The 18,245-nt window shown below is 45.6% G+C and overlaps 1 protein-coding gene across 1 annotated transcript in view; it reads right to left on the minus strand.

Moving 5' to 3' along the window:
* Nucleotides 1-18,245, minus strand: part of fam49bb (family with sequence similarity 49 member Bb) — a 30,201-nt gene that overhangs the window by 6,849 nt on the left and 5,107 nt on the right. The window contains 3 exon segments of the mRNA XM_053412507.1: nt 2,184-2,289; nt 2,941-3,062; nt 4,176-4,258. Of these exon segments, the coding sequence (XP_053268482.1) occupies nt 2,184-2,289; nt 2,941-3,062; nt 4,176-4,248 (301 nt within the window). The 5' untranslated portion in view covers nt 4,249-4,258.

The following is an 18,245-nucleotide window of genomic DNA, read 5'->3' on the forward strand; positions in this document are numbered from 1 at the left end:
CTGATTAGGACACAGACAGATAATGGGACAGTGGTGGTGCCCAAACTGCCGAGGGCCCAGTGCCAGTCTGGGGGGGAGAGGGGGGGAGGGATGGTCCAGGAAAGAAAGGGGGGGGGAACGAGAGGCTTTCCTGCTCAGATGCAGATGAGACATGGAACTAATTATCTCATTGGAATGGAATTGGGGGGGGGGGGGGGGGGGGGGGTGGAGGGGAACAGGATTTCATTCAAGCAGAATTACACTCATTGTTTTGACAGTAAGTAAATACAAAGCCTGTGTCATGCCTTGACGTGACATACACACAGACCAATAATTAAGCATGCATGAGGAGCCCCAGCAGGGATATTAGGAAACGATTAAGTGAAACGTAGTGATCGACACAAAGGCGCTGATAATATCAAACAAGACAGGTCTTCTTCAAACTCACAGTCAAGAACCAGAGGAGAAAACTGAGTCCAGCGGGAGTTTTTATTTATAGACGCAGACGATGCTCAGAACTCAGTCGAGTCCGAGACGCTTTTAAATAATGACATAACGAGCTGAGCGTCTGATGCAAAGTTCCAAATGAGCACTGGATAGATTTATTCTGAGTGTCTTTTACATCTCTTGTTGATTACACAGGACGATGAGCATGTCAACATAACCTAGAAACGGACAGATTCAGACGGTGGCAGACTAAAGATAATCAGACGGAGCACCGGCAGCGCTGCGCGGCAAATTGAGCGTGTTTGCCATTCGGTGATGACTCCCATCTGCTCGGGACAGCGTTTGCAGCGAGGCGGCTGACTCAGAACCTCACTGAGTAGTGGCTTCTCCTTCCCTCTAAGTCCCAGTCAAAACAGAAGTTAAGATGGAGATGCTTAAAGGCCGTCGGAAATGAGCCACTCTTGTCTGTCGGGAAGTCGGGGATGGAGAGGAGGGGAGGGGAGGGGAGGGGGGGTGGGCGGCGGCAGCGTGGGGGCATGTCTGAGCTCATCAGGTCACGGCAGAGCAGGCAAGTAGAATGCAGGCATGTTAGGCGCTTGAGTCCTAGAGAGGGGCAGGACGGAGGATGGTGCATCTTTAGTCTGGTCGAGACCCGACCATCTCCGAGGAATCAGACTCTAACCAGATCAGTTTCTCCGAGTTTAGGTTAAAAACATCAAATCCTGATCAGAAAGAAAGGATGTAAGTCTTGTCTGTAGCAGAGAAAATGTACGTGGTGCCAGTGATGCTACATTTAAATCAGATTTGAGTTTTCATGCAGGAAAAACACGTGAGCAAGAGAAACACGTCTCTTACATAATCAAACAAACATGTCAAATATTTACCAGCTTCTCAAATTCATCTGTTTCACATTCAGTAAACATTTGGTTTCTTTCCAACTGTTCAGAACAACATAAAGACCTTTTATTCTGGGAGGATCCATGTCTCAACACTACATTATGGGGAAATATGGGTGTCAACATAAATGACATAATGGTCCCTGTAGCAGATCTTCCCTCCTCTGCAGAGTGCTCTACCAGCCTGGAGGAGTGAAGGCCTTTCAGCTTCACGTAGATCCGACAGGACATCGGGACGCGGACGCCATCACGGCCCCTGAAGCCTGAAGTCAAGGCAGTGAAATAGAGCAGCAGCCGCGACTGGGAGGTGACCTACTTCATTACATAACCGCCACCGTCAGGCAGCCGCCGCCCACTGCTCCCATTGACTACCTTCTGCACCGCCACTGGGATTACGGGGCTGAGGGCGTTGGGGCATGGCGGGCTCCCCCCCCACACACACACCCCTTCAAGCCTCAGGGTCATAAGAAGATCAGGGAGCAGTAAGCCTACTTCTCCCCCCTCCTCCCCCCTGCATCCATGCTAATTAAACAACCTATAGCCCCGCAGAGGTCAGGCAGTGCAATGCAAGCAGCATGTTGAGAAATGCGCGGCTGTGGGGGTTTTCAAAGCGAGTTGGTATAAGGCTGAGCTGTGGGTAACGTGGGTGTGTCGCATGTCTGTTGACTTTTGCCGTTCAGCAGTCAATACTGCAGATGCACACGTGAACAATTAAGGTCATGTATGAAGGTTGCGTGGCTGCTGAGGCCACTAGAAGACCTTTTATATAAAAGCACATGGGCTTTCATCCTTACCAGCAGCAAGTCTGAGACTTTGGTAATATTTACCCACTTTCACATCAATATATCTGCAGATACATACCTAGCCTCTGGGAGAACTGGTAGAACTTCTTCAGTTTCCCCACTAAAGGAACCACAGCCGCCCACGCCTGCTCCTGTAACGCCTCATCGTTTGGATTCTGGATCGCCTAGAAACACACACAAGAAAAATAAGAATTAAATCACTCACAGACAAGGGTCACTATACAGAGTTATAATAGAGGAACTCTACAGATTTTCTACATGAAATTCGGTTTTAAAGGTATTGGGGTGCACTGGAAAATGTATTGTCTTTGGTGGTTTTCTTGGAGGACGCTCAAATTTAGTTTATTTTCTTCACAGGAGAACTCTTAAAGGAGAAAGACAATTTCTCTTTATACTGTTGAAAAATCTTTTTTGATAAAAGACTTTTATCTGAGCCCTATTATTCCCAAATGCAATGTCACTCACAGTTGGTCAGTGAGAAACCACAAGTGGACAAAATGGGGCATTAATGTTCCTTCACTTTGAAATTTGTTAAATTCCAATGTCAATATTAATTTGTGGTTACAGACTGAGGCATTAACATCCTTAATGACTTAATCATTTGTACAACCCCTTGTGAATTATTCCCAGCAGTCGTCTCCTGTGGAGGTTATTCATTTGACTTTTCTTTTTTTAATCTGAAAGGGAAACACCTCCACTACTATCAGTGTGATCTGAAATCCTTTCTTCACAGCGGGACACAAGCAGACTCTCCAAACTCTGCAGCAGCTCCGCTCGCAGTGAGCTGGAGGTTGGTTATTTGTGTAAGGGCGTACCTCTCTGATCTCCTGCCCCGCGCCCTTGTACGCCTGCAGCTCATCCAGGATCCCCTTGGCGTCTTTCAGCACCACGTCAACCTGCTCCCACACCTCTCGCTCTGCGTCCGTGGGCTGGGCATCTGCAGCAGACCACCACCACAACAACAATAACAGCAAATCTGATTAGTTTCTAATCCACATTCAGACTGGCTTGACAAAAAACAGCTGTAGGAAATCTATTAAATCCCCAAATATGATGAGAAACCTTAATGTGCAGCTTTCAATTATGTAAATGTAAATTCACAGGAATAATCTCATCTCAGCAAAGCTTCCCATTTATCCGTGACACCACCCACTTCCCTGGCTGATAGAGGGGAAATGGAGCAAGATAAGAGAAGACAAATGAAAAGGGCTTATATCTACTCTTTGTAACAGCTCTGTGGGTAGAGACTGTTTGGTTTCTGAGTTCTTATTTTGCCTTGAGAGAAGTGGCAATGAAGAATAGCAGCAGGAGTATGAACTCTTTTCCAGCACCTGAAGGAAGAGCACCTTGCCAAGTGTGATGAATGTAAACTCCTGCTCCCGTGCAGCAGCAACACCTCAAATTCAGGTCATACTGGGAGCTATAATAAAGTATATCTACTGTGTATCATTATTCATTTTTACTTTTGAATTTTATTCCATTTAATAAATCATTGTTTACATTTAATATGGGTCTTTTCGAGTAGATTTAAGGGAGTAAAAACATTCGCAAAATGCAAATACACTCTAGAAAGAGAACAGCTAGAGAGATCTGTATAATATCTAAGCAATCTTGCATTGAAATTATTTGTTAGATATAAAAAAAACTGTGATGTTATTTCAATATAAAAAAGAAAATCACCTAGAAACAGTTGGAGCCATCCGAGGCATTGTTTCCTCTAAAGGTATGACTGAGTCTCTGGCTCTGCCAAGTGTGAGAATAGTACAGTACAGGATCAAGCCATGTTGAGGGGCCTTAGGCTACACAGCAGCTGAACTTAAGCGCTTTATATTTGAGGAGGGGGCTCTGCTGCAACACGGCCCTGATTGATATTCCGCACACACTCCGGTGGAGAAGAGGCAGGTTTGATGGAAAAGGAGCAGAAGTGGTTGGTTTTATTCGTTTTTGCCGCCGGGAGCAACACAGTGTTTCGGAGCTGATAATGTTATGCTAAGATATTCAGGTGATCAATATCAGTGGAGGGGGGAGCAATTACTTCAGAAGGACTCACTTTCAAAGTCGAGGAAAAAATTGGGCTCCTGTTCCAGATCTGTGCATGTCAAAACTTTCAGTAGGTTCCCCATGATACGATACCTGTTGAGGAGAAGGGAGACAAATCAATAGGGAGCAAAGAGAGAGGAGGTCAGCGGTAAAGTGAGTGGGAGGAGAGAGCGACTGAATCCACCTCACTCCTGCTCTTCTTCACCGCCTGTGCGAATGCAGAGGTGCCCCCCAGATGTGCCCGCTGCTCAGAGACACCCATGTGTTTCCTGCTCTCAACAACCACATGTCACACCAAAAAAAACAAACAGAGAATATAAAAAGAAACAACGCTCTTATTCTCCCCGGCAATCATCAGCATTTACAGGCGGTTGTACGCAGAGTAATCAATTCCACAAGCCTCCACAGGGAAATCAAACATGATCTATGTTTATGTGAAGCAGGTAAATGTTCCCTGCTCATGATCAGACGCAACTAATTAAACTTTTATAGAGGATGTTGTCATGTGGAAACAGAAGGGGAGTGGATTATGAGGTTTGTTGGTCGTGTGTGATGTGGAGCTCGTCCGCCGTGATTTGAAATGCACTTCGTCGTCTGTGCAGAATCACGACGTTCCTCGGGACAGTGTGCTGCAGTATCTTCAAACACAACATGAATCATTAACGTCCCTTTGCCAACCTAAGTACCGACAGTGGGACAGACACAGAACCTTGTATTTACTACAGGAGCACAGTGCAGGCCATTCGTCCATATAGCTGAATAAAATACATTCACATCCCAGGAGGTATGTTGGAACTCCACGTTAACTTCTGTGACTTCTGCAAACAAGTATTACCTCCACAAGTTATTTATGTTTTCACCCTTGTCCGTGAGTTTGTAGGATTAAGTACAAACTACGGAACAGATTTCCACAAAACTTGATGGAAGGACGGGACCTTAGCCCCCCCCCCCCTCAAAAAAAGCCACAATTTAGTTTGTGCAGAGGATCCAGAAATGTTTTAATCACGTTCTTTAACATTGTGAGACTTGTTTTGAAGTCTTCTGAGAGAATCTATTATATTATGAAAACTCTGCAGCTCCATGTCCCGATGGACATGAAAAAAAATATGAAAGGATTCCAAGATTCAAGCAAATACAGATGCAATTGAAAAGTTTTCAGAAAGTATAGCTACCTCAGAAATGTACTCGAGTCTCATTGACCTTCACTTAGAAAATGATTTCTCCTTTTTCAAGCTTTCACACTTTGTAACTGGATTTTAATTCCTGGTGCAACAACTGTGCAGCATAAGGCAAGTGTCAGACTTTGCCATTGTCCCTCAGAGTTGACCTTAAGGTTCAAGAAGAGGATGAAGATGATGAGGAAGACTATGTGTCCAAGCTTTGGCAGTCAAACCCATACCTTCACTGCTGATGCACACAGACATTTATAGATACACCTTATAGCTACACATCTGCCAAGAGCTGCGCAGGGAGAAGTGACAGCCTCTCACATGTCTCTGTCCTGTCGTTCCTAGAAAGCAGGATATCTCTCAAAAGCACAGGTCAACAGACATATGACAAGTCGAAGATCGGTGGCAGTTTGTAGAGAGAAAACAGCGGCTCACTCCCCAGTGACAGATTTAACCCCTGGTGACAGAGCGGAGACGGGCAGGATGCACTCAGGGAGGGGAAAGGAAGGAGGGTCGATGATGAAGTTAAACTTCGGCAGGCAGATGTCAGCGGGGATGAGCGACAGGTGAGCGGCCAAAGTGACTGAGTGAGGGCCGGAGGTGACAGGGTAGATCATGCCAGCAGAGGTGATGCTGGGAGACAGGGAGACGCTGCGACAGAGCAAAGTACACAGTCAGCAGTCAGGAGCACAGGGGAGATGGAGTGCTTTTAAAATGCATGAGGTGCACGAGGGAGGGGGGGGGGGGGCGGCACGTAGTCCTGCATCTTGAAAACCTTGTCAAGGCTTTTTTTTTATTTTTTCTTAAAGAGAGATTTTTTTTATGATGAATGGACAATTTATACTTGACTGTAAAGTTTATGTACGAAAAGCTTTCATACTATTACCTTCTCTGTATTCAGATAATGGATTGGTACTTAATTAACAAAGCATCTCAAAGTCAAAAGGAGCAAAGCAATGTCTTCTAACATGTTTCCTCAGGTTCAGTCTCGAGTGAATCAAGCTGAAGAAAAAATAAAATAAACATACTAAATAAAATATAAATATATATGTTTACTGTAGGAAAAAAAGATCTGGTTCCTGCTTCTTCAGTGAGATTTATTTTGGTGCTGGTTTGATAGTACATTTTAAATCTGGGTGTTTTCAGCTGTGGTGGTGTTGAACTTAAAAACAAGGCGGTTTCACTATTGACTTCTTTGTGCTTTATCGCTGCAGCTCCAGGGAAAGCTGCTGTGTGTTGGATTGAGGATTGTGATTACAACTGGGTTGCTTAAATATAAAATGTGCCTGCCCACGTTTACTACTATTACTGACAACAACACAATCGTTACTGTTGTGATTACTGCTCCCTTCATCTCTGAGACTTTTTCTTTTGTATGAATACTTAAAACATTGATACACCTTCTCCAGAGGCTTGTCTCCTGAATGCTGTAAATAATGTTATTTTGTCGAAATGCTCTTTCACACACACAACACCTATTGCACTTCTATCTGTCCTGGGGGAGGAATCCCACTCGGAGGTTTCTGCATCTACTCCCCCCCCCCGTTCTTTATCCTGCAGCACTCTGCACAGACAGTATTTGCTACTGACTGTTGTGGTCACTCATCGAGCCCAGTGACCACCTGCAAAGACCCACCTGCCTTGTCCAGCCTCGTCCTATTACCCTCCACTAATGTGACCTGAATGTCTGACTGTGCCGGCGCTGGCACCTCACTGGCTGTCGGACAGCAGCACCTGATCCAGCAGCCCTCAGAAGGGATGAGAGCTGTCACCCTGCTGGATGCAGCGGGCACTGCCCACCGTCACAGGGGCCTCCACCGGTCCTCTGCTGCCCCCTCTCAGCCGCCCTCGGACCGGCTGCCTGGCAGAGCTGCTGGGGCTCGGAGCGCTTAGACGCCAGCACTGGCACCATGGCATGCTCGGTGCTGCTACTCCCCCGTGCCGCCTAAAATGAGGTCATTCTCGGGACAGGGATTTATGTGGCCGAATTTCAGAGTCAACCGGGGGAATGTTCAAGTGTAGTAGAAAGAAAGCAGAGTAAATCTAGATCATTTCCATTTTTACACCTCAAACTGTAGCCTGAGTATCACTTTCAGATTACGTAAACATGAACCACCTGACTTCATAGCTCCTATGATGACAACCGACACATTAAAAGATGACAAGCCTCCTTTTAAAAGATGAATTAAATGTGATATGAGTTAATGTGTGTATATGCCGGTTGCCTGGTGACGGTGTAGTAGAGTGAAGTGCTGTCTGAGAGTTCACAGATCCAGGATCAGAGAGAGATCGAGGAATTGAAGCCCCCACCCCTCCCTCCCTCAGCAGTTGTAGTACTACCCGGTCGTGCTAGCATGACCTGGGCACCACAGAGAGCCCGCCGACAGCCTTGTTGTTGTTTTGCACCCCCCCTCCACCCCCCCACTGAGCCATCGCGTGCTCCCTGCGAGGGGGGGGGGGGGGCTGCTTCTAAGGCCAGGGGCAGAATCTGACAAGCAGGAGCCCGCGCGCTTCTCCCATTGGCTGAGCCCGATCTACCCAACAGCTCACTGTATCCATGGAGTCAAAAAAAAATTTGGTGCCATTGAAAACATTGCAGCAGCCAATCGGAGGCGAGCTCCCGGTGAGCAGCGAGTACAGTAGTAGTAGGACTTGAAAGCACATGAATATATTAATACAGATGAGGTAATGCGCCAAAAACAGCGGATTAGTAGAAGGAGGGAAGAGGAATTTTTAATTCCACTACTGAGCACGTTGTGAGTTGGAGTGATTTCATTATTTATTATATGCAGTACAGCAAATTCACATTATTATGATTATTTAAAAAATTAAATAAAAAAAATATTCACAAATGATGCTTCTTGTTGTCACTTTGCTAATAACTGATAATCAATCAAATATCAGAAAAATATACAATATAAAACTGGAAAAGTATTTGCAGGTTGCAGAAAAAGGCTGAAGCTTATTTTGGAAAAGGCACCAAAACAGTGCCACGCCCATGCAGCAGCCTGACCTCCGGATGGCACCGGCTTCTGTCATGTCCCCGCTCCCCGAGACGCCGGGCACAGCTGAACCGAGGCACTGCGGCATCGTCCGACACAAACCGGCTCGAGGGGCTGATGGCTGGCTGATGTGAGGGAGGAATATAGTGCTGACATTCCACTACTCGGCTGCAGCATGAGGATCCACGTGCCCTGCCGCTTTACTATGGATGGAGAAACGCCCTCCCCTCCCCTCCCCTCCCCTCCCCAGCCGGGCGCAGACACAGCAAAGAGCGTCACGTGGGTTCTGCCGTGGAGAGGCTGAGAGCACGCCTGGGGTGTGTAAAGGGGAGGGGGGGGGGGGGGGGGGGGGGTGGGGAGCGGCGGCGGCGGTGTGTGTTTATGTCTGAAATAATGTGGGTCTGGAATGGAAAATGCATGGTTCATTATTTATTAGTTTTTTGGTCTGTGCATGATATTTAAGTTATAAATTAAACAGTAATATGGGGTAAGGCTGAGTGTTGTGTATTATTGGGTGTGTGGAAGGGGAGGGGATTTGAAGCGTCACACTGCGGCAGGGGCGGGCAACGCTAGGCAGCTTTAAACTTGACCTAGATTCCCCGGGTGACATGCCACATCGCATTAGCCCACTCAGCCAGGACCCGGACCCGCCGGAGCTCGCTGACACTGGCCCGCTTCGACAGGCAGAAAAATGGGGGACCACTTCCCAAATGGGGGCTGGCATGCCGGCGTGTGTGCGTCCCCCCCCCCCCCCCACCAGCCCTTCCTCAAGCCACGTTGTCTTCCCCAACTCATCTTCTCCCCCCCCCCCTACGCTACCATCCACTGCCAATTCAACCCAGCTGACTAGAAATGCACATGGTGATGAGGAAAAGGGGGCGGGCTTAGGGGGAGGCCGCCATTTGTTTGTTTTTGGGAGCGAACTTGATTACCTCGTAGCCACGCCCTTTGTATTGTTACGCCCCGGTAAACAATCGGCTAATGCTCCCCCCCCCCCACCCAGATTCTATCAAATCAAAACAAACCGAATCTGCACGACTGACGGCGACGCTTAAAGTGACATCAGCTGCCAGCGATGTCATCCTACTCTCCAAAAAACATTCCCTCCCTAAATAAAACAACTCCTGCTAAAGCTCCCTGCATCTCATCCCCATCTTCACTGTGTGTTCATCAGGGAAAAATTAAACACGTGAAGCCGGCTGTTTGGTCCAGAGAGGCCATTCAGAAGGGGAGGATGAAAGTGACAGCCCCTCATCCTCGGCTAAGCCCCCCCCTCTTTGGACGGCACCAGATGAAAGTTGGAAACCATGGCAACAGGCACATACACAAAAGAGTCCGCTAAAACGCTGGCTCCATTGAAACAGAGCGAACCAGTCACACCAGTATAACACTTTGCCCCCATCAACACAGAGAGACACACTGACAGCCTGGGCGGGTGCAATTAACTGGTTTTAAGAGGGGGGGGGGGGGGGTTCTACAGCAGCGCCACAAAAGTTTATTTGATTCTCCAAACTGAAGAGAAGGAAGGACATATTGCATGTGGAACCCAGTCCATGATGTCTGTATGAACTCTTTTTCCAAATTCACCACTTTTGACTTCTCCTCTGCATCCGCTGAACATCTGCCTGAGAAGGAAGCCGCCCCCCCCCGCCCCCCATACACCACTACCACCATCACCCTCCCTGCCCTTGAGAGTCCTCTGACTTCCCTCCTAGGACGTGTTAGGAAATCATTAAAAAAAGGAGCATTTTGCCTCACTGTCCTCAGTCAAAGCAGCACCTCCTTCAGGGGCAGCTGCCTCCAAAAGCCATTCACAGACTGATTCCCCCCCCCGTTCTTTTGCCACAACAGCCCCGAACCATCATTACTCGCCAGACCTTCTGACTGACTGTGACTCACCAGCATCCAGGCATCCTCAAGTCTAACGCAATATTCAGAGGGATTACTCCTCACAGTTTTGTGTGATGACAAATGAATGCCTCATTTGAATTGGAGAAATACACGTGAAGCGTCACCTCACTTAGTTTTTCCCGGCAGAATGTTAACCTAACAGGAATTAGGGTGGGGCACGCTGGAGATTTTGGAGGGATGATGCCTGTCACATGGAGGAGCACTAGGGATTTTATTTCTGTAAGAGATGAGTGCCATCTGGAGGAGGAGAAGAGTTGTGCATGATGGGTAATAAAGACCACTCCCAAACAGAACACAATCACACACCAGCTTTAGGGATGCTTTGTACTTTAAGATACAACTGCAAGGGAACAGCCAGAAACCTTAAAGTTAGTTGAATCAGTAAAATAAAATGCTGTCATTTGCCAAAAACAAATTTTTTAATCTTTGCAGCAAATAATATAAATATCTGATTCTAATAATGTAGCAGCTCCCTGGGATGAGGAGTGGCATTAATGACTGAACCAAGAGCTCCACCCAGTGTTCACATGCAGACACTTCAGCAGAGAAAGGGGATTTAGATTTTATAAAAAAGGAAGAAAATTCAACGTTATTATTATTGACTAAATCTAATGTTAATCTTCCTTTTGACAGTAGGTCCAACATGTGCGGCTGCAGGAGGGAACTTTGACAGGAGGTTCCAGTGTCACCCCTCCAGAGGCATAAATAATAGATAACTGAGGAGAAGCTGGGAGCTTTTAGCTGACATAACAAGCCACTCCATATATTACAACCACTTAGACATATCATCTCAAATTACCTATGCAGCCTGTGAGGGTGAAGTGGAGCAGGGGCGTTTTCCATATGCTGACTCAAGACTGGAGCAAGTGATATTTCCATTATGTAAAAAAACTTGTGACCAAGTCTTTTCATAAGTAAACTCCTAAAAGAGGCCAAAGCCCCCTTTAGTTTGGAAGTGTAATCGATGGCATAGCATCTGTAGGGAAATCACTGATTTTAGAGCTAGAAAACATAAAATCACAGAGATCTAGTAGTCAGACCATTTTTATTTCATCTAATGTTATAGCCTTATGCCAAAATAAGAATAATCCTTTATTAATTTTTTCCAAAATTGGAAATATCACATTGACATAATTTTCAGACCCTTAGTTGAAAGCACCTTTGACGGGGATTAGCAATAAGACTCACACACCTGGGTTTAGAGATTTTTCTACCATCCTTCTCAGATAGACTCGATCTTTGTCAGGTCGGATGGGGAGCGTCGGTGGAGAGCTATTTTCAGGTCTTTACAGAGATTGGGTTCAGGTCCCTGCTCTGGCTGGGCCACTCGAGGACACCCTCTGTCCTGTTGGAAGGTCCTGAGGGCCCTGATCTTTTTAAAGATATCTCTGTCCTCTGTTCAAAATGGAGGGAAAGCTGAATTTAATTAAATTAAATTCGCTGCCAGTGAAATACACCCACCCCCACACTACGGTGCTACCACCACTATGCTCCACCTCTTAAATGGGATTGATGAGCAGTGCCGGTTTTCTTCATCAAGGTGTGGTAACAGGTTAAAGATGATCATGGGGTATTAGAGGCACCTCAGCTTAACTGTAGGTGTCATAGCAAAGTGTAGGAATACTTATGTCAATGTGATATTTCAGCATTTTCTTTTTTAATTAATCTGCACGGCTTTCACCTTGTATTTCGCTCCCAGTGTGAATTGATGAGGGGAAAAAATAATCAAGGTTTTTCAGTAGAATGTGAATTCTATATTTTGTTTGTGCATAATCCACTATATCAGGCTCCACCAGCTGGGGGCAGTATTGACCAAGTTATGATCCTAGCAACAGGAGAGCCAAGGAAAGCTTCTCCTAGGGCTGCTCCCTCCTCCCCCCCCCCCTTGGCTTAGAGAGATAATCCATCCTGTGCATATTCACACAACCCTCTGCCCGCTGCATTAACTCGGTTCCATTCTTCGTTTGTAATGCAACGCGTCTCCTGCTCGCCTGCACCGCCACAGGCTTGTGTACTGCATGCTAACTGAAATAGCTCGTTGTTCAGGCTATTTTCGTGAATGGATTTGAGTCTCACTCGAGCAACACGGCAGCTTGGTGTTAGCCTATAGACACACACACACACACTCACACACACACTCACACAGTTCCCTGGTGGGGATGCACTGACTTAGTGATCCTATATATGAACCACCTGAGGCTAAGCTGTCAAAATGGTGCAGCACTCAAGCACAGGAGCTAAGCCAGTGGAATGATAGCTCTGTGTCATGGAGACAATCTCCAAGGAAGAAAATACAACAGGGATGGAGGGATGGGCGGACAGACAGAAAGACAGACACACAGGCAGAGAGACAGACAGACAGACACACAGGCAGAGAGACAGACAAGCAAGAAAGAAATTATGGGAGTTGTGAGAGACGGAAGAAAAAGAAAGCAAAAAGGGAAACATGAACAGGAAACAATTTCTAAAACGTTCCGCTCTAAAATAAGAAACATGCAAATCCACAGTTCAACAGCATGGAAATTAAAATACATGGAGTGCGTGTGTGTGATCGCACAAGAAGTGTCGAGAGCTGAGAGTTTGTCGTGAGCAGTGACCCGGCGCCCTGTCGTTACATAAATACACTGGGCCTGGGGAGGGGGTGTGCAGGAAGCACCTACTGTACATCTCTCTGCTCCTTTTTACAGCCCATAATGCACTTCATCCCCTGAGCCAGTGTTACACATGCACCAACAGCACGGCACATTAAGATGATATTAATAGGCGTAGGTGCACCACCGGCGGTCTTACATAACGAGATGTCTGTACTGGTGCACGCAAGGTACAAGCACAGAGATTAAAAATCCTCAATATCTTTAGTCCTTGGTGGTGAAAAAAGGCTAAATTGTTTTTATTTTAACACAGGCCATTACGCCTGAACAACAAGAGGTTCAAGAAAGATGTTCAAACTGCATTTCAACAGTTTTTATGATGACTTTATTTATTACCTGCACCAAGGAGGTCATGTTTTTGCCCTCAGGTCATTGGTTTGACTTTCAAAAACCTGTAGGACGGATGACCACAAAACCAACACAACCAGATCAAGGGGCAGATCGAGGACTATATTTTGACTTGATGCTGCTGAACAATGTCCACAGAGAGACATATCTCCACCTGGGTATCAAAACAGCGAGGTGAGACAACAGTTCCACGACTTCTCCTCCCACCTGCCCTGAGCCCACACGAGCATGGGAAACACCAGCAGTGGAAAGAAAGCTAAGTATCAACAGCCATTTACAGAAAAATGCCGCCATCGATTCAAAGTCCTTCATGACCTAAATTCCTTCTGAAACATGAAACAATGGGAGAAATGCAGGCGCACAAACCAGAGGGATGTAGAGAATTATGTCTGTTCCTCTCAGTGACCTGTTTTTTCCAGCGCTGCGGTCAATTCAAATGAAGATCAGATATGATTTTAATCCTTGCGATGGATATAAATAGACACGTAAACGCAAATCAGCAGTAACTGTGAACAGCAGATGCAATCTGGACATGCAAAATGGAAGTTTACATAATAAAAATAGCCCAATGGGGGAATTTTCATTGATGAATTGAACACTGAGATCAAACTTATGGACTTAGACATTGAAATTGACAGTAAAGTTGGTCTTAGGACAATACTTGAATGTTTGCATGAACCCTGAGTCTTAAGTCATAAGTAAACTAGGTAAATTATCCTGGTCACACTGGATGTGAAGAGATCTCTTCCTTAATTAATATTCCATTAATTGTTATCCTAATTTTTGCTGCTTTTCTTTGTCACAGTAATCAGATATATTCCCCATTTTCTGACCATATGTCAAACGCTTACATATATAATATAAGATGAAAGATAAATTGAGACAATCATCTGCAGATTACTCAGGAATAATAGCTGTAGCCACTTCTGAACCAATCACACGATAACAGACGTTCCCCACGTTTTACAGGTGAGGTGTGGGAAGAGGACTCACCAGCAGTGGATCTGTGCGACTGTCAGTCCGGAGCAGGGAGGCCTGGCCTGGCAGGTGGCCCCGGGTCACAGTCCTCCAGCAGATGCCTCTGAAACACAGGTCGACAGAAACGACATCTAAATGAAACTCTTTGCAAGAGGATAACAAAGCAGGGCCCAGCTCAAACAGCAGGAGAGAACCTGCACACGCATGTTATTTCACTTCTCTCTGACAACCTGTTATAACTCAATAAAAAACACACAAGAGGGAAATAACGTAACCAGAGTTGTAGCAGTTATGGTAAGGATCCAATAAAAGGTTTGTCGTTATGTTCTGCTCTGCCTAACTTGGGGAGAACGGCCTAAGTGCAGACTGAGTTCAAAAAAACATGGAACAAATAGCTGTGCATACAAAAAAAAAACACTTCCTATTGTGCAACACTTCCTCTGATTCACTTCAGGTTATCTGCAAGTCGCCCGGCTTCCTCCTGTATGAGTGCAAAACTTAAAACACTCAACCCAGCACACGTTTACAACCCAACATTTAAAAGACGACCAATGCAAACTGTGAACTAATTAAGTCGTTTAAAAGACACCATTCTAATGCCAGGACCTAGTGACACAAAATCACCGCACACTTTTTCCGTTTTCCGATTGAACACATTCTCTAAAAGCCACAAGCTGGTTTCACAAGATGTGCAGAGAACAAGCTCAGCAGACTGTGAGACCATTAGTACCGAGGAACTTCTCTCTTCGACAGCCTGCATGCAAATGAACGGCAAAAGCTGCAATGTTGGTTCATGCGTGATTGTGATCAGACTTCAAGCCCTGACACTTCAAATACCAATAAGAATGGAGAGGGGGGCTGTGGGGGTCGGCCGGAGAATTCAACAATGTGAAAACTACCAAAATAAGAGCAGAAAAAGAATAACCCTTCTGAATGGGAAAAATGTAATACAGCGTTCCGGCCTCTTTTCTTTTCCTGCTTTCTGTCAGGAGCTTTCCTTCATGCAAACTGGCGGCGGCCTGCTTTTGATCCGATGGAGCGGGGGTGTCACAGGGGCGCGTCTGGGTGACATCTGTGTCAGGGCATCATGGGAGTCAGCCACACATCATGGCTACAGCTGGAGGGCACAGTGACACATGGCCAAATCAGCCCCTCAAATAGAGGTTAATGTTTAAACCCACAGAATGTGGAGCGGAATTTTTTAACTACTCTCCCCCCCCTCCCTCACGTTCTTCATGATGAAAACTATAACTTGACAGTCAAGATTAATAGAGCAGTTAAGCCTAGATCATCAAAATAACTAAATGCCTTGCTCGTGTCATTTAATTCAATTTTATTTGTGTAGCTTCAACAGAGAGGGTTAGGAGCCGAGAGATGGGAGCTTTTCGTGCGGTGCTTTAGTCGAGTCCCTCTCTGCTCATCACAGCTTCCATGATAAATGTGAGGTGACCTGATGAGTCCATCTTCTGTAGATTTCACTCCCACAATCTAAATGAACATTTAAAGCAACTTTACATATATAGGAGGAGGAGGAGGGCTGTCATTCACTGCAGTGCTGACATCAAAAAAGCCTCACATGATGAGATCATTCACGAGGGGCAGTGTGTGTGTGTGTGTGTGTGTGTGTGTGTGTGTGTGTGTGTGTGTGTGTGTGTGTGTGTGTGTGTGTGTTGTCATTCAACTTTGCTCATGCCCCCAAGCAACATATAAATCCAGGCTATCAGGGAAACTCAGCTTCAGCATAGTTAACTAGTGTAACAGTTTAACATTTCATATAACTGAGGCGTCTGCTTGTCACATGAGACGCTTTTCATCCTACAGGAAAAAACCAAACTTAAAAGAAGCTATTTAAATAAAAGACCAAGTCGGTCGATAGATCACTGCCATGAAAAAAAAAGAAAATCTGATATTCAACATGCTTTAAAAATCACTTTTCCAAACATCAGTAACGCAACACGACTGATCCGAGGCTGCTTTAATCCCACAGGATCAGAAGCAATCAAACTGGGCTACATGTCGACATCCTGCTGTTTCCAAACTTAATTCCTTGTTTTGATTAGTCACTTCCGGAGAGGGTGCACAGTAGCTGCTCCGCGTCAACGAGATCAGAGAAGGATGCGTACAAGACAAGATGTCGAGGGGCTGAACAATCACAGCATCTCCAGTGAGCAGGAGAAGTAATAAGTCGACATGCCGCAGATACTCGTTTGCCTTTTATCCCTAGAACCACATGAAGGGGTCGATCGTTGTGTGTGGGCCCGCTGCAGAGTGTGTGTGTGGTACACATGTGTCGAGTCGGCCTATAGATGAGAGCCCTGAGGTGATCAATAGGATCTATATGTGGAGCCTGACCATTTGTCACACACATGGAATACATAAGGTTTATTAGGTTTCCCCAACACGCATTTTATATTCCTCTTTAAACTGTTGAGAAAAACTTAAACTGACCTGTTGCTTGAAATTAGCTTCATTCAAAAACGCCACCACTGCCACTAAGTTGACTTTGTGGTGGGTCTGTTCTGACTCATATAACCTGTTTAAGACCCTTTTTAAAAACACTATTAAATGTGACATTACTGTGGCTATAAAACTGAAGTGTGTGTGTGTGTGTGTGTGTGTGTGTGTGTGTGTGTGTGTGTGTGTGTGTGTGTGTGTGTGTGTGTGTGTGTGTGTGTGTGTGTGTGTGTGTGTGTGTGTGTGTGTGTGTGTGTGTGTGTGTGTGTGTGTGTTTTTGAGGGATTGAAGCCCAGCCAGTACAGAATTAAAGCCCGAGGCACTTGGACACAAATCCGTCCTTGTGGTGTGAGTTTCAACACCACTGAATAAAACTTCCATTAAAAACTCAAGTTCCCATGACAACTCGTTCTCCCCTTTCCCCTGCTGGCGAGCGAGGGACGAGGACGGAGGAGGGACGAGGACGGAGGAGGGACGGAGGAGGGACATCGAGTGAAGGTGCCGAGGCCAGCGGAGCACAGCGGAGCCTCTGTGGAAAATTCATTTCATTAAGAAAACTCCCACAGCTCAGTTGAGTGGACTGGAGACGCTCGGGTTGAAATGTCACAACAAATAAGTTGTGGAGGACTCGCTCGTCTCATCTGGAGAGAGAGAGAGGCATCACAGCACGCCGAGCAATTACAACCAATCACCACACAGAGATACAGAGGTTTGATTGTTAGTGTTACTGCCATTAAATTATCATTATCATCATCAGTCTGAGCTGTGGAAAGAAGCCGACCCCAGTGTTTTCAATCCAGTGACATGATGGTAACTCTAAACCGACATGAAACAAACATTTTTAGTAAATAGACATAAAACACAAACCAGTTGAAAACAAGAAAAAACATAGATAGTCCTGCGTGAGTAAAATACCAAAAGATATTTAGTTCATAATAGAGCGCCAATAATTTATAAGTTGGTGAAAGAATAAACATTTTGTTCAAAAATTGTCTGAAACGAAGTATCCGCGCTTATATTAACCAATATGCGAAAATTGTACGTTTTTTTTTCCTCTTAAACATTTTGAGATTATACTTTCACTATTTTACCAGGTAATAAAAAGATTTAAAGCAACTGATCACAGATCTAAAATTCCATTTTTCCCCTGAACAATGAAAAACCCTTAATAATGAGCCCAGTGTTCTGCACCACAACACTGCGTCTTTGTCCAGAAGGAGAATTATAATCGTTTATCACCGGCTTACAAATGTTCTAGACATGGTTAAATATTAATGAACTACGCACTTGCTGTAAAAAGTGGGACAGGATTATTTCACCCTGGGTCTATGTGACTGTTTAACACCACGAGGAGTGTGAGGATGGAGGTTTGGTGCGGGGGCAGCACAGCAACAGTTTCATGCAACAAAAAAAAAAAGAAGAAAAATCTTAATTTCCTGCTGGTCGGCCATCTGTGGCGACACCCTCCTCTACGTGTCCACAGACGAGTGGGCGGCCACATGAGGATGTCAGGCCTGCCTCCTTCAACACGCTACAACAGAAGCATCAACAAGGCACAGATGGATTC

The sequence above is a fragment of the Pleuronectes platessa genome, chromosome 20 (assembly GCF_947347685.1).
Source record: "Pleuronectes platessa chromosome 20, fPlePla1.1, whole genome shotgun sequence".
NCBI lineage: Eukaryota > Metazoa > Chordata > Actinopteri > Pleuronectiformes > Pleuronectidae > Pleuronectes > Pleuronectes platessa.